Source organism: Schistosoma haematobium, chromosome 6 (assembly GCF_000699445.3).
Source record: "Schistosoma haematobium chromosome 6, whole genome shotgun sequence".
Classification (NCBI taxonomy): Eukaryota; Metazoa; Platyhelminthes; class Trematoda; order Strigeidida; family Schistosomatidae; genus Schistosoma; species Schistosoma haematobium.
In genome coordinates, this window is record NC_067201.1 from 25,231,254 (window position 1) to 25,247,546 (window position 16,293).

The window sequence follows — 16,293 nt, forward strand, 5'->3', positions numbered from 1 at the left end:
ATTCTGAAGTGAATTGTGAGCAGTTGTCGATCAATAATGATTCCGGAACTACGAAGTAGCTAAGCGGTTCAGATAACTTGCTGATTGTTTCACTGGCTGTGCAAATTACCATAGTATAAATTTGTGACCATTTCGTGAGTGTGTCCACCATGACTAAAAACATTCTTCCTCGTACTGGGCCGACATCATCTGCATGCACATCTGGTTCATATTTCTCTGGATTTTCGGCTTCTTGTAAGCATTGTGAAAATTTTTGTCATGTTGTTTTGATAACATTACATAATACATAATACATGAGTGAGTCATGCCAGTGAAAATATAGTGGCAGTTATCCTTGAAAACGACGGTATAATCACTTGGTGAGAGAGCAATCACTATTTTGTCTTTAAGTCTTGTCATCCATACTCACCAATTAAGTCCAATATTGAGAACAATATTCAGTCGCAAAATATGAGATATGTTAATTGTGAATCTAAATTAGTTTGATAAAATTAATTTCAAAAGAGATTGTAGCTCAAGTGATTCACACGTTTGTTGGTGCTGATTGGATGCATGTCTTTGGAGAATTCTTGGAAATTACAGAATAGTCATGTCATGAATCAGTGATTAATCACCTGCTAAACCTAATTTGTAATATGAAATGACAGTCACATAACAAGAAGTGATTGATGTGACGGGATGAAAAGTTATAATAAGATTGATTTACTCATCATGATTTTTGTTCAACATTAATTTCGTTTTATGCTAATGAGGTACGGCAACTTGGACCGCTACATATATATGCCTACTACTACGTTGTTGCTGACTGACGTTTTTTTAATTCAATGTGATGATTACTCAGTGTAGTATTTGTTTGTTCTTCCCAGTGTGATATTTTATCCTGTATAACATACGATATTATTGTATTAAGTTAACATGAACTACACTCAGCATGTGATTTGTTATAACTAAGTATTTTTCATATATGTGATTTTTTCCTAATTATTAAAAAAATGAGTATACAGTCAATATATAAATGAGTGTCTTTTCGACTAGGGCGGTCGTCGTAATGTTTTGGTCCTTAATAAATCTTCACTTGTATCAGTCTTTGTCATCTTATTTTCGCGTCGTGGGAATTTCAGTGGTTCCTTGTTTTCGAGTATAAGTGGTAAGCGATCACTATTTTTGAACTCATTTACTACAGCACTTCAATTGTGTTAACGTTCAAGTCTACTCAATCCAGTTAAATAAAAGAAGTTAATTACAGTTTATATAGTTTGTTTAAATCTTCACATTGATATTTAGGACTGCAATGGATCAGTGTCTTATCGGTGTATGTACATAATGTGCGTATTGCCTCGATATTGCCTAATTTACAAGCATTACTAACAAAGATGGATTGTGTCTAACAATTTACCTGCTTCCGATAGTTTATTTTCACTCCATGACTCGAAAATCAACTCTGGGATGAAAGTACATCTAGCTGACGAGTCTCAAATAGGACGAAACGCGCGTTCTGGATTTCACTACCAGCCACCAACCAACTTTGCTTAGTAATTCAAATAGTTGCCTCTGCCTTACTGTTGGGGACGATAGATCCCCAGACTCATATATTTAAATTTTATCTTATCGATCATCTTATCGATTAAATGCTAGAGATTTTTATTGGGGTCAATTGATGAACTATCGAGTAAATGCGCAAATAGGTCAATTGATGAACTATCGATTAAATGCGCAAATAGGTCAATTAATGAACTCGTTGATTAATGTTTAAAAATTTTCTATGACAATATCGATTGTAAATAATTGTATAAATACGCTTGATTTGTGTGTTTGATTTGACTTGTTATCTGCTGTTTGTCTGTAGAATACACTTTCTACATCTTACCCAGACTTCTTGATCGAGTTAGCAGAGTTGGGGACAACGAACCAGAATAGCTATCGAGTCGCTGAATCATTGATCCTTCGTTCGTTCGAGTAAGACGCATCAGTAATCGCATTCAAGCAATAACGAAACATAACAAATTGGCGACGGTGGTTTTTCGATTATGGACCCTGCCAAACTTGAACTGTTAGTTGAGCAGCAGCTAAAATTGATGAAATGTTAATGGAGACCAAGGTTACGCCTCCCTTACAGCCAAGCACGTCTAGTTCAACCACGGCACCATCAGTAGATGGCATCGCAAATAGCAACTCCTCCTGCTCCTTGCTGGGAATATGGTGCATGGCACTACGTTCGAAACTGCCCATTTAAGCAACATCGATGAAAGAAGTGTAAGGTTATCGGTCATAAGGATGGGTTTTGTCTGAGGAAGAAGACTCCAAGTCAATCCAGAAATACGAAAAAGACCCGTCCTAGATCCCGCACCAGTTCATTGAGCTTAGTATCTTCGTGTCAAAGCTCATCACCAAGTCAGAGAAAATTTGTTACTGTTAACATTAATGGGCATTCATCTAAATTGCAAATAGATACAGCATCAGATGTCACTATCCTCTCTCGTAAGACTTGGATCAAAATGGGCGGCCCAAACTTGCAGCATACAACGCAAAAGCCTCGTACTGCGTGTGGTAATTACCTTCACCTGCTAGGAAAAATGGAATGTACAGTTACTTTCCGTGATTTGGCATTTGTTGGGGTATGCTACATAACGCCAGCTGATCTAAATTTGCTCGGGTTAGATTGGTTTGATCACTTAAATTTAGCTGATGTCCCGTTGAATACCATATGCAACCTGGTATCACAACCCCAACTGCGACAACAACCACATGACTTCGAATCATATACGAGGACCCTAATGACGCAGTTTTCAACTATTTTCCAACCTGGATTGGGTCGCTGCTCTGTCATGAAGGCAACACTTCGATTGAAAACTGGGGCTAAGCCTGTTTTTCGCCCAAAGAGACCTGTCTCTTATGCAACATTACAAACAGTAGATGAAGAATTGAACCGCCTTCAACAACAAGGAGTTATTACTCCCGTTTCCTACTCTGTATGGGCAGCACCTATCGTGGTTATTAAGAAAGCCAATGGCACGATACGTATATGTGCTGACTTTTCAACAGGTCTCAATGCAGCTCTGGAACAACATCATTATCCCTTGCCTGTTTCCGCAGACCTATTTACCATGCTGAATGGGGGAAGATTTTTCGCTAAGCTGAATCTAGCTGATGCTTATTTGCAAGTGGAAGTAGACGAAGCATCAAGAGAGCTGTTAACTATCAATACTCATCGTGGTTTGTTCCAGTATAACCGTCTACCTTTCGGAGTCAAAACTGCACCATCTATTTTCCAACAACTAATGGATACCATCCTATCAGGTATCTCGGGAGTCGCGGCTTATTTGGATGACATTTTAATTGTAGCAACGACATTAGAACAGCTACGAGAACGCACGACATTGGTACTGCAACGCATCAGTGACAACGGGTTCCGGTTACGCCCAGAGAAATGCCAGTTTTATTTGCAGTCGGTAAAATACTTGGGGTTCATTTTCGATGCCGACGGCCGCAGGCCGGATCCTGAGAATATCCGAGCTATCAAACTGATGCCCACTCCCACTAATGTCTCGGCACTACGTTCCTTCCTGGGACTTGTCAGCTATTACTCAGCGTTCGTTCCATCGATGCATGATATTCGCGCTCCACTCAATAGCTTATTGCAGAAGAACAGCTCTTGGAACTGGACTAAACAGTGTGACACTGCCTTTTGTAAACTGAAGTCCATTATTATTTGTTCTGAATTGCTGTTGACACACTACGATCCAGCCATGCCGATCATCGTAGCTGCAGACGCTTCAGCGAATGGCCTAGGCGCTGTTATCTCCCATCAGTTTCCGGATGCGTCGGAAAAAGCCATTATGCATGCAGCCCGTACACTAACCCCAGCAGAAAAAAAGTGCAGCCAGATAGAAAAAGAAGCGCTTGCACTTGTGTTTGCTGTGCGCCGTTTCCACAAGTTCCTGTACGGTCGGAGATTCACGCTTCTCACAGATCACAAGCCTTTACTCGCAATATTCGGGTCGAAATCTGGCATTCCAGCTCATTCAGCAAATCGTCTTCAGAGATGAGCTTTAGCACTCTTGGGGTATGATTTCGAGATCCAGTACCGACGCACCCAACAATTCGGTCAGGCGGATGCCTTATCACGACTCACTAGTGACCAGTTGGAGGCTGAGGAAGACACGGTAATTGCATCTCTGCTAGCGGAAGACCACACCGAATGTTATCTGACGACCGCAATACGAACTTTGCCGGTATCTGCAACGGACATACAAAATGCTTCTAAGAGCGACCCCATCATCAAGAGAACTATGAGCTATGTCACCAACGGTTGGCCGACTAAGAAGTTTGATGGTGATATAAAACAGCTGTATCGGCGGTGGGATTCTCTATGCATTGTGAACGACTGCTTGATGTTCGAAGAGAGAGTGGTTGTGCCAGAGTCCCTTCGTGCAAAAGTACTGAAACAGTTCCACCTTGGTCATCCGGGGGTTAGACGAATGAAATCCATAGCCAGGAGTCATGCGTATTGGCCGCTAATGGATCAACATATAACAGAATTGGTTGGGAAATGTATGCAGTGTCAGCAAGCGGCAAAAATGAACGCCAAAGTTCCACCAGTTTCATGGCCACAACCTGATCATCCTTGGTCCAGAATACACGTCGACTTTGCAGGCCCGATTAACGGAACCATGTATCTAGTTGTAGTCGACGCCCTTTCGAAATGGCCTGAAATCAACCCTATCATACCGCCAACGACAACTAAAACAATAGAGATCCTCACAGAAATTTTCTCCCGAAATGGTATACCAGACGCTATTGCATCTGACAACGGTTCACAGTTCACCGCCAGCCAATTCCAGTCATTATGTCAACGACTAGCCATAAAGTACTTACGCTCGCCACCATACCACTCGCAGTCGAATAGGCAAGCAGAAAGGTTTGTGGATACGTTTAAAAGAGCCTTGGCTAAGTCAAAAGGGGAGGGGACGCCAGCAGACGCGTTGCAAAATTTCTTATACGTGTATCGAACAACGCCAAATGAGACGTTGCCTGAGCGAAAGTCCCCAGCAGAGATCCTAATGGGAAGAAGACTGAAGACGATCCACAGCCTGATGCATCCAAGTAATGCAACTACACCAGTACGGACAAAGTTTGAAAAGCAATCCACGTACTAAGTGGGATGTCCGGTGTTTGCCCGTGATTACAGACCGACCCATAGTCCATGGACAGAAGCGCGAGTGGTCAGAAGAGTTGGCCGAGTCATGTACGAAGTTGAGGTAGGCAGTGACAGGTGGCAACGCCATCGGAATCAGTTACGCAAACGGTTAGCCCCAGACCGCCCATCAACAGAATCAAATATCCCTCTTGACATCCTGCTAGACACATTCAACTTACCGGCAACTCCACCAAAAGAAAAACCTCAACAACAGGCTGAAACACGTCCCAGACGGTGGCCTATCCGAGAACGGCGAGCAACAGTCAGGATGCAGGTTGACCCCAGGAAAGCCCACTATTAAAAAGGGGAGGAGTGTTGGGGACGATAGATCCCCAGACTCATATATTTAAATTTTATCTTATCGATCATCTTATCGATTAAATGCTAGAGATTTTTATTGGGGTCAATTGATGAACTATCGAGTAAATGCGCAAATAGGTCAATTGATGAACTATCGATTAAATGCGCAAATAGGTCAATTAATGAACTCGTTGATTAATGTTTAAAAATTTTCTATGACAATATCGATTGTAAATAATTGTATAAATACGCTTGATTTGTGTGTTTGATTTGACTTGTTATCTGCTGTTTGTCTGTAGAATACACTTTCTACATCTTACCCAGACTTCTTGATCGAGTTAGCAGAGTTGGGGACAACGAACCAGAATAGCTATCGAGTCGCTGAATCATTGATCCTTCGTTCGTTCGAGTAAGACGCATCAGTAATCGCATTCAAGCAATAAAGAAACATAACACTTACTACATTTCAAGACACATACACACTGCCCTTAACTCTGTCTATTCATGCAATTTGTGTCATGTTGTGCAAAATATTATGATGTTGGTTAAGTTTGGAAAATTTTTTAAACTTCACAAACAAGAGTATGTCAAACATTGGAGATTGATGTTATAATTCATTGTGAATTTCGTACAAAGCAATTAGTACCTTTGATAAATTTGAATGATAACGAAGATTATCAGAACTATGTGATATATTAGCACAATACATTTCGAACAATCGGATCACGAAAATTCAAATCCCCTTTGTGTATTCAAAAACACTTTGTTCTCACCTTAAACCTACACTGGTAATATTGGATTATATTCCAGAGTGACTAGGTTTCAAACTGTGTTCACACTATTATTTATACTCCTTTTATAATCCTTGTCTTCTCTTACACCATTTCCAGTGTAGTTGACCTTTTATTTTTGAGTTAAGTCTGTTTAACATTCTCTATTCTTCTTGTCTTCTCCTCGACTCTTTTGTATATTGTTTTATACTACTTATTTATTTTCAGTAAAAAGTTACATTTCTGTCAAATTTTAAGTTTACGTTGTTACTATAGTTTGTTGTGTAATAAATTTACATAACATTGATTGTATTTATCATTATAATTACTTTATCTCAATCATACACAATTTTGCGTATTTGCTTAAAATCCAAGAACAATACAGTAAATACTTCAGTTGAAAAATGTCAATCAATTTTATCAGACTTGACTGTTCATTTGTTAGCACATCAATCATTCTCAGTTGTCGTTCTATTCTCTATGATTTTCTCAACCATCTGCCTTCAGGCATTCCACATTCGATTGGTGATACATATTACTCATGTCTACCGACATTCATAGCATGTACTACTATATTATCAGTTGATATATTGTTATGCATAAAAGTGATGTATATTAGAAATTACAGTCGATTGCATGCAGTACTGAAGAAAGGCAGAAATCGGTTTATGTATGGTTGAGACATAACCGCAAATGTTTCATTCTATATTCACTGAAATTAAATTTTACGAATGTGTCGCTAAGAATCTATTTATCTTGATGTATCTGATGTAAAAAAAGCGATGTATAGAAACATTGAAGAGCAACGAAGCAGGTGGGTAGAACAATTCAAGGAACTCTTGAATCGACCAGCTCCACTGAACCCACCCAACATCGAAGCAGCACCCACGAACCTCCCAATCAATTTTGGCCCACCAACAATTGAAGAGATAAGCATGGCCATCAGGCAAATCAAGAGTGGCAAAGCAGCAGGACCAGACAACATTCCAACAGAGGCACTGAAAACAGACGTAGCGGCAAGTGCAATGATACTCCACATTCTCTTCAATTCGATTTGGGATGAGGAACAAGTACTAACAAACTGGAAAGAAGGACTTCTGATCAAAATACCGAAGAAAGGAAATCTCAGCAAGTGTGATAACTACAGGGGCATCACTCTTCTCTCAATACCGGGAAACGTCTTCAACATGGTATTGTTAAACAGGATGAAGGACTCCATAGACGCCCAACTTCGTGACCAACAGGCAGGATTCCGTAAGGATAGATCGTGTACAGACCAAATCGCAGCTCTACGGATCATTGTGGAACAATTACTTGAATGGAATTCATCACTCTACATCAACTTCATTGACTACGAAAACGCAGTTGATAGCGTGGACAGAACAACACTATGAAAGATTCTTTGACACTATGGCGTGCCTCAGAAGATAGTCAATATCATACGGAATTCCTATGATGGACTACACTGCAAAATCGTGCATGGAGGACAGTTGACAGACTCGTTCGAAGTAAAGACCGGTGTCAGGTAAGGTTGCTTACTCTCACCCTTTCTCTTTCTCCTGGTGACCGACTGGATCATAAAGTCGTCAACATCTGAAGGGAAGCATGGGATACAGTGGACATCTAGGATGCAGTTGGACGATGTAGACTTCGCAGATGATCTGGCTCTTCTATCGCACACGCAATAACAAGTGCGAGAGAAGAAGACCGGTGTAGCAGCAGCCTCAGCAGCAGTAGGTCTGAATATACTCAAAGGGAAAAGCAAGATTCTCCGATACAACACAGCATGCACCAATCCAATCACACTTGATGGAGAAGCTTCGGAAGATGCAGAAACCTTTACATATTTGTCAGGCATCATTGATGAACACGGTGGATCTGATGCAGATGTGAAGGCGCGGATCGGAAAGGCAAGAGCAGCATATTTACAATTGAAGAACATCAGGAACTCAAAACAACTGTTCTCAAGCCAACACCAAGGTCAGGATTTTCAATACAAATGTCAAGATAGTTCTACTGTATGGGACAGAAACCCTGAGAACTACGAAAGCCATCATCCAGAAGATACAGGTGTTTATTAACAGTTGTCTACGCAAAATACTTCAGATCCGTTGGCCGGACACTATTAGCAACAACCAACAGTGTGAAAGAACAAACCAGATCCCAGTGGAGGAAGAAATCAGGAAGAAGTGGTGGAAGTGGATAGGACACACTTTGAGGAAAGCACCCAACTGCGTCACAAGACAAAGCCCTCACATGGAATCCTCAAGGCCAAAGGAAAAGAGGAAGACTACAGAACACATTACTTCGAGAAATGGAAATAGACATGAGAAAAATGAACAAGAATTGGATGGAACTAGAAAAGAAGGCCCAGGACAGAGTGGGTTGGAGAGTGCTGGTCGGCGGCCTATGCTCCATTGGGATTAACAGGCGTAAGTAAGTAAGTAAAGTATAAAAACTTATGGAAATAAATGTATATCGAAAAACACTTTATTAAACCTAATGTTTATTGTCGCTTACTGTACCAAGCACATTATTATTATTATTATTATTATTATTATTATTATTATTATTATTATTATTATTATTATCAATATGAAGCATTGACAAAATCTATCAGAATTGTGAAAATTGTCAGGAGAGATGTTCGTTTGTTGATGTGCTCTAATAAATCAGTATATAAACAGATAATTGAAAGCCCTCTGATGGTTTCAAATACAATCTCTTGGTTAGACAGACTACATTATAAATTACACTACGTAAATATCGATTCTTTGCAAGAATATTCACAAACTCGTGAATATTATGTAAATATGTTTAGATATATTGATTGATTTTTCTTTTCAGAAAGCCAAAGACATCAACTTCAAGCCAAAATATTATATTTGAGGGAACCAACCCACTATATCTTATTCGAGATCTCATAATGTGGACTGATTTATTGAAATGTATTTATCACTTCCACTAGACTAATCTTATAATCAGTTGGAGAATATTTTCAAATGCACACATTCTGACAATAACAAAAATAATTAAGACATTCGGTGCTTCATTTAGTGATCTGTTTATATACTGAACATGAAATTTATTCAGTTGCTTATTGAGTTCCAAGTGTAGTGTTCTACCACATAATCATTTAGATTAGTTGCAAACCACAATCGTGAAATCAATGTCGCGATTAACAAGTCCATATCTCTAAAATGAAATGGGCTACCTACAATGACAATACCAAAATTGATCACATTATGTGACAGTGCGGAATGTTTATGCTGACTTCTAACTATCGAATAATCGAACAATCGAAATAAGAATATACAAATATGTGATAACTTGCGCTTAAACATAGATTCAGTCAGTTCACCAAAGCTGAAAATAACTGGGACACAATCTGAAAGATTGTAATTACTATAACAAATAGAGTTAATCTCATATATTACACAACAAATAAATGTATAACATCATACTTTCCAATATTATTAAAAACGAAACTGTTTACTTAATATTAACAAGTAGTAGTATAAAACAATATACAAAAATGAGTTCAGTGAGAATTCCATTTATATATCATGTGATGGAATAAAGCATAAAGAAAGTAAACATAAAATCTGAAAACATCGTTAACAACCGAAAATATATTCTAAAATATTGAAGCCGCAAACAGCCAAAGTAACAATAGCTTTTAACAGAACCGTCTTCTGTAACCGTAGAAAATATGTTTCTCTCAAGATTAATGGTTATGATGCCTGCATGCAGTTAGACACAGCTTCCGATATAACACTGATAAGTAGAAGAACGTGGGAGAAAATTGGGTGACTCACAGTGTATCTGGGGGAATATTAAACATTGCTAGTGAGATACATTGTGAGATCACAGTCAAAGAGAAGGGAGTAATATTTTTGAGAGTACATCCATCACTTGACCTATTAGGACATGACTGGATAGATAATCTGAACATAACAAACTGTCCCTGTTAAAACGGTTGGTTTACTGTTGCATACACGTATAGGGCGTTAATTCAACTAAGACGAATATCTACACTAGATTCCCTCACAGTGTCTATTCTGCAGGACCTCAACACAACTCAGATCAAGAACACGTGATTAGACTGACTAGAACGTAAATATATTTCCACACCAAACTCGACACAATCCAACAACAATGAACAACCAATAATAAAAAGAAGAAGGATTAGGGAATATATAACTCACCTGAAGCCTTTCAGACTATCTACATGTCTGACTAAGGAGATAACCAACCATCATCATTCTCGCCCACACATCAGTCCCATAACCCCGATCTGAGATAACGTCAGTACGACGAAAGTTGAGGAAAAACTCAGTGGATTCACAAGTGAAATGGGTAGAAGATACATTGGTTGCAGCGATTGAAACGGAAACATTAGTAAACGGAGTATTGGAAGACGCAGTTTATGGTCTACCAGTTACCTCCAGAGCCATCAAAGAAGATACGGAAGATGATAAGATGTTAAGAGGAATGAGGGGTTGTCTTCTCATCACATCGACGAACTGTCGTATTCAAGAATAACTGCCACAATATTTCCGCCATCTTAAGTCACTCATGATTGTCAATTAATACATTATGTTCTGTGACGGAATCGTTGTTCCAGAAACATTACACCAACGTTTCAAGACAATTCCATACTGGCCATCGCGCCATCAGCAAGAGGAAATCTTTGGCTCGAAGCTATGCTTATTGGTCTACAATGCATCAGGATATCGAAACTAGATGCTGCAATTCTTCACCGAGCCTGCAAGCAGCCTGCAAGTGGCTAAAATTCCGAGGAAGTGTGAAAATACAACAATCGGAAAAACTTAATAATCCCTGGGAACATGTTCCATTGTGGTTCTACAAGTGAGAGAGGAAAGCAGTCATGAGTTCCATACTTGAACATCTAATCGACTGTAATCATTCTATCAATCCACAGTTTGATTTTAAGGTTGTACATACGATTAGTCCAAATCTACCTAGACTTCATTGTAACCAACAGCGACTTATTGATCGGACAAAGGTCGCGTAAAACACGTGCAAGCAGCCTAGAGCTCTGATTGGTTCTGCCTTCCGCCTAGTCCAGCTAGTTAAGTCCAGAACACCAATCTCGGCCTCTGCAATATGAATCATCATATTTCAAACATGCTGAGTTTATATACCAATCAAACAGACCACAACGTACCAATAAAATATGAAAGAACATTTGTACAAAAATTAGCCAGATGTGGCTTTGAATGAGGGAGGTAATCAATATACTGGGTATAACTCAAGAATGGTAAAACGTACAATAATAGTTTAGGGGTCAAAATAAAGCTTATAATAAGAGAGATATGAATGTGAATAGTTTAGTTAATTACCAATTAAACCAGTTGTATGAACGAAGAATATTCTTTTCAATAATTTCTCATCACGTATTCTACAATTATAAATCCAAACTAATAATCCATGAAATTGGCCAGATTTAAGGCAGAGAGTACATCATTCGGAATAAAAATCAGAAATTACGTAATCTGTAAAATAATATGAATTAGGTCAGATATAGTAGATTTAAGGGTGGATATTGAATAAATTCCTCAAAAGGTTATCAAGTGTAAAGATAATGATAATAATAAGTTTGGGGCATAAAATGATCATTACTTTGATTTTGTCACCATATTATAAAATTAATTATTAACTAGTTGGCCCCAAAGTTGGCCAGGGTAAAAGGAGTGGTTGAACATACTTCTTTTGGATACAAAGCGCTGGCTTTTTGATCCGAAAAGCAGCTGTTTCAGCCGTCGATAGGATTCACAGTCTGACGGAATTAGGTAGACTGCTGTTAACACGATAGATTATTGCACTTTATATTAAACAGCCCCAATATTAACGATCTGAATTGATTTTATATAACAAACAGCAATTCTCAATTCACATAATACAATTTCCAAATGATGTACTCTGCCTTAAATCTGGCCAATGTTATGAATGATTTATTTGGATATGATAATTGTAGAATAAGTGATGAAAAATTATTGAAAAGAATACTCTTCGTTCATACGATTGTGTTTTAATATAATGGGAATTTTCCAGTGATAACAATTATACGATAAAAATATACATAAAGTATTGGTCCACAAATGGATCCAAAAATTACCATTTATTATTCTTGTCGAGATATAACATAAACACAGGCAAAGCACTTACCACCTGTTAAGTGTGTCATACATTGTTCCTACTTGCTCCCTATCCACTCTTTTGTATATTGTTTTGTACTACTTATTTACATTCAGTAAGCAGTAGTAGTATTACCAACAATTTTTACACCTATGTTGTAATCCAATATTCTGAAATGTTCACATATACTTATAATGTTTATTGTACTTATCATTGTATTTATCATTATAATCACTGTACCTTGATCGCTGTAGTGGTTATCCACCGTTTTGTGCATTTGTTTAAACGCAACATTTTCCATATAGTATTGCTCTTGATTCGGCTTTCGGTTGTTCATAAACTGTTGTCAAATATAGACACAGCTATCAGCTGTCTTTTGTACTATCGTATGTCATAATTATTCTTTATGTTACTGTTACAGGATGCCTTTTTATTTTCATACTTGAAGGACGCGTTTAAACGCAGCAGACGCCTCACAAGTTGAGGTTTGTAACTAAATTTTATGTATTATTCAATAAAGAACCACTATTGTAGACAAATCGTTGTTTTGGAAACTTCGGTTTTGCGCTTATCTCAATCGAGTGACTTGGACGCCTCGATAAATCTAACACCATTCATGAGTTCAAACAAGAAATATTCGTACAAAAGAATTACTACCTATCGTTATCGTCACATTGGCCTTAATTTTTACTAATATTATTATTACTGCATTTCTCATTTTACTTATTTTTGATATTCTTATTTCATTATTCATAATTGCTCATGATATCACTTTATTTTAACATCTCTGTGACCTTATGGTGCACCAAAATTTATATCAACTCAAAATTGACAATAAAATCAGTGTTATAATATACGAATTACAATTAATAAACACAAAGGAAACTTATGGGACGTAATTTAAATCAACAGGCTTTGGCGTGTTCGAGTTTCATTTGATACCATAATCCACAATTATAGATAACTAATAATTCCAATGAGACTGATGTGATTCCAGCAATATAATCAGATGTATTATATAATGGCAATATGGCTGTAGTCTATAAATGTGGATAATAGATATATCAGAGTTCAGATATCATAACAAAAAATAATTGAAAACGGAAGATGTGCGAGTAGCAGTGCATTGACGAGCAGTTAGCAGTGTGTATCATGCTATGAGCGATTCGAAACAAAAGATAGAGAGAGTGAGTTCAAGGTTATGCACAGAAACAAAGTTTACAAACATTCATGGTAAATGTAAAAACTATGAGAATTAACATAATAAATGCAAATAATATCAAAAACGGACTAAAAAATCAATTGGTCGTGCCTATCTCCACATAGCTCCCCCACCCCAGAGTATCCGGAGGTAATACTGGGTTGTAACAAAAATGTGAGAAAAGTATTCTACATGCATGTGAAAATAACAACGAACGGAACATAAAATGGGTATGTAATGACATTTTACAGAAAAAAAATGAAAATCACTTCTTTTTAAATGTAAACTAGACATGCACATTATTAATACACCATGTGTTTGTGTATAGAGTTATACGGATGTTGTCAAACACAACGACGACAACAACAACAAAAAGATGAAAATGCGGTCAAAATAAAATGTCTTAGTTTGCTAATAATAGTAAGGTGCAAAACTATTGATGAACCGACATACGCAAATAAAGTGAGTTGTCGTTTATTATTGTAACAATTTCGTTTATACAAAAAAGAAATGGTAAAACGAGTATTTCTGGAGAAATCTAACTAATTGTATACACATTGTGTATGAAAACAGTTTTGGTTTTATTATTAAAAAACTGAATAAATTTATTAGTATCATGTATATAAATGGTTGATTGTTTTGGTTTGTTATTGTGCAAAATGAATAGAATGCTTAGGCTCTTCAACAATTCTGTCTGAGCGGTGTTAAACATGACGCAGTACTTATTGAGTTTGTATCTTCCCTTGATTTCGTAGTAATTAATGGTAGAGATTGTTTGTTCATGTTAGTATTTTTGTTGTCTAGCTGATCGTTGCAGAAACCGGTTTTGATTCTATCTACAGAAATTGTTTTCTTCCTGCTATGCTTACGTGGAGGCATTGGTTTCAGTTGTTGCATTGTTTTCAATAAGCGACTAGCAAAATGACTTGGGTCGGTTGGCAATGTTGTGTGTGAGTTGACTGGTTGTCCCGGTAATCTTAAGTTTGCATCATAAACTAGTTCAGCTGATATGCAACCGATAACTTCTTTGATTGTTGAACGTATTCCAAGGAGCACAAGTGATATTGCGTCGCTCCACCTCGTTGTATCAGCCTGTGACATTAGTGAGCTTTTCAGTTGGCGGTGAAATCATTCAACCAGAACATTCGCTACTGGATGATAAGCTGTTGTTTTGATCTTGTGCACACCCAGGAGTCTAAAAATTCCTGAAATAGGACGGATTGGAAATTGAGACCATAGTCTGTAGTGATAATTGATGGTACTCCATAATTTCATATCCAGCGATCCAGAAATACTTATGCGACAGTTTCTGCAGATATGTCTTTGATAGGGCATGCTATCGCCCACCTGGTAAATCTGTCTCCTGCAGTAAGGATATGTGTGAAGGAGGTTAATGATGGAAGAGATCCAACTATATCTAAATGTACAAACTATGGGAATTGACAAAATGAAGGCAAATTATATTGAAAACCTTTTACAAAATAAATTTGGCGTGCCTATCCCCACAGCCATTAATTTTAATAACAAAAACATTTTTATCATCCTTCTACATTCGCGTTATAATTCGTTACTAACCTGGTTATTCCTCAATAAATAAGAAAGATTAGTTCAGCGAAACGTTCTGTAGCGGTAAATAAATCCCCAAAATAAATAGCTCTGTAAGCTTTCGACATTGGATGCTGACCATATGTTTTAGTGGACTCATCTAGCTAAAGGCGCTCGGGCAGGCATCCGCACCAGATCACGTGTGGTAACGCCGTGCTCAACATCTACCGCAATCGCTAGCCAGATTAGATCAGAGAATTCCGATATATTGGTTATCGCCAAATATGCTCTTCCGATCTCCTCGACTCTGTCTTTTGATTTCTCTGGGTGGGAACGAATCATATTGGAAGGTGTTACTGGTAGAAGCGTTATCAAACACTGAATACCTGTTTCGTCTTCAGTTCACTTCTCGGCGAATTCATATTGAACGCTGTACAACAGCAAATATAGACACTTATTTTACAGGATGATAATAATTAGAATAATACTGATAATGAACTTCTGTTAAACATAGTGACAGCGAGGTTAAATAAACAAAGGTATTAAAAACATTTTTTTAAAAAACAAGGAAAGTTTATTAATCGTTTGATTAACAATGGTGTAAGTATTCATCAAAGGATAGATAAAGAAATAATCATTGGGAAAGGATGACTCGGCATGATAAGATAGAATGTTGAAATTAAGATTAAATATAACCAGAATGATGGTGGAAACAAAATAAACCAGTTGGGGTTAGAGGATATAAGGGGAAGATGGAAGGTGAAGCAGATGGTTATAAAGGAAGAAGAGTATGAAGACAGGGAGAAAAAAGAAAAAAAATGAGACATTAGGAGGAAGATGGAAGAAGAGGTTGTACCAATCTATTTCGCACACACAATTTCGATTTTTCCAGATTTACGCCTATTGCTTGAACAATGCAAAGATAATGCAATCTAATTGTCTTTGAAAGACTTCTACCTACGTTGTAGATTAATTTGAACTCAGAGACTGTCTTGATTGAGTGACCTGTGTTCACAAAGTGTTCGATTATTGAACTTCTTATTGAGCCCTTGCCTCATCTTTTTAGTCATGCTGGATAATGTTCTTGAATTCTTTTGGATAAAGTACGCATCAAACGA

The 16,293-nt window shown here is 37.6% G+C and overlaps 1 protein-coding gene across 1 annotated transcript; it reads left to right on the forward strand.

Moving 5' to 3' along the window:
• Nucleotides 1–1,831: 1,831 nt before the first annotated feature.
• Nucleotides 1,832–6,572, forward strand: MS3_00008888 (uncharacterized protein). Its single transcript, XM_051217237.1, has one exon. It carries the CDS (start codon nucleotides 2,496–2,498, stop codon nucleotides 4,044–4,046), a length of 1,551 nt encoding a protein of 516 aa, XP_051065890.1. The 5' UTR covers nucleotides 1,832–2,495; the 3' UTR covers nucleotides 4,047–6,572.
• The last annotated feature ends 9,721 nt before the right edge of the window (nucleotides 6,573–16,293 follow it).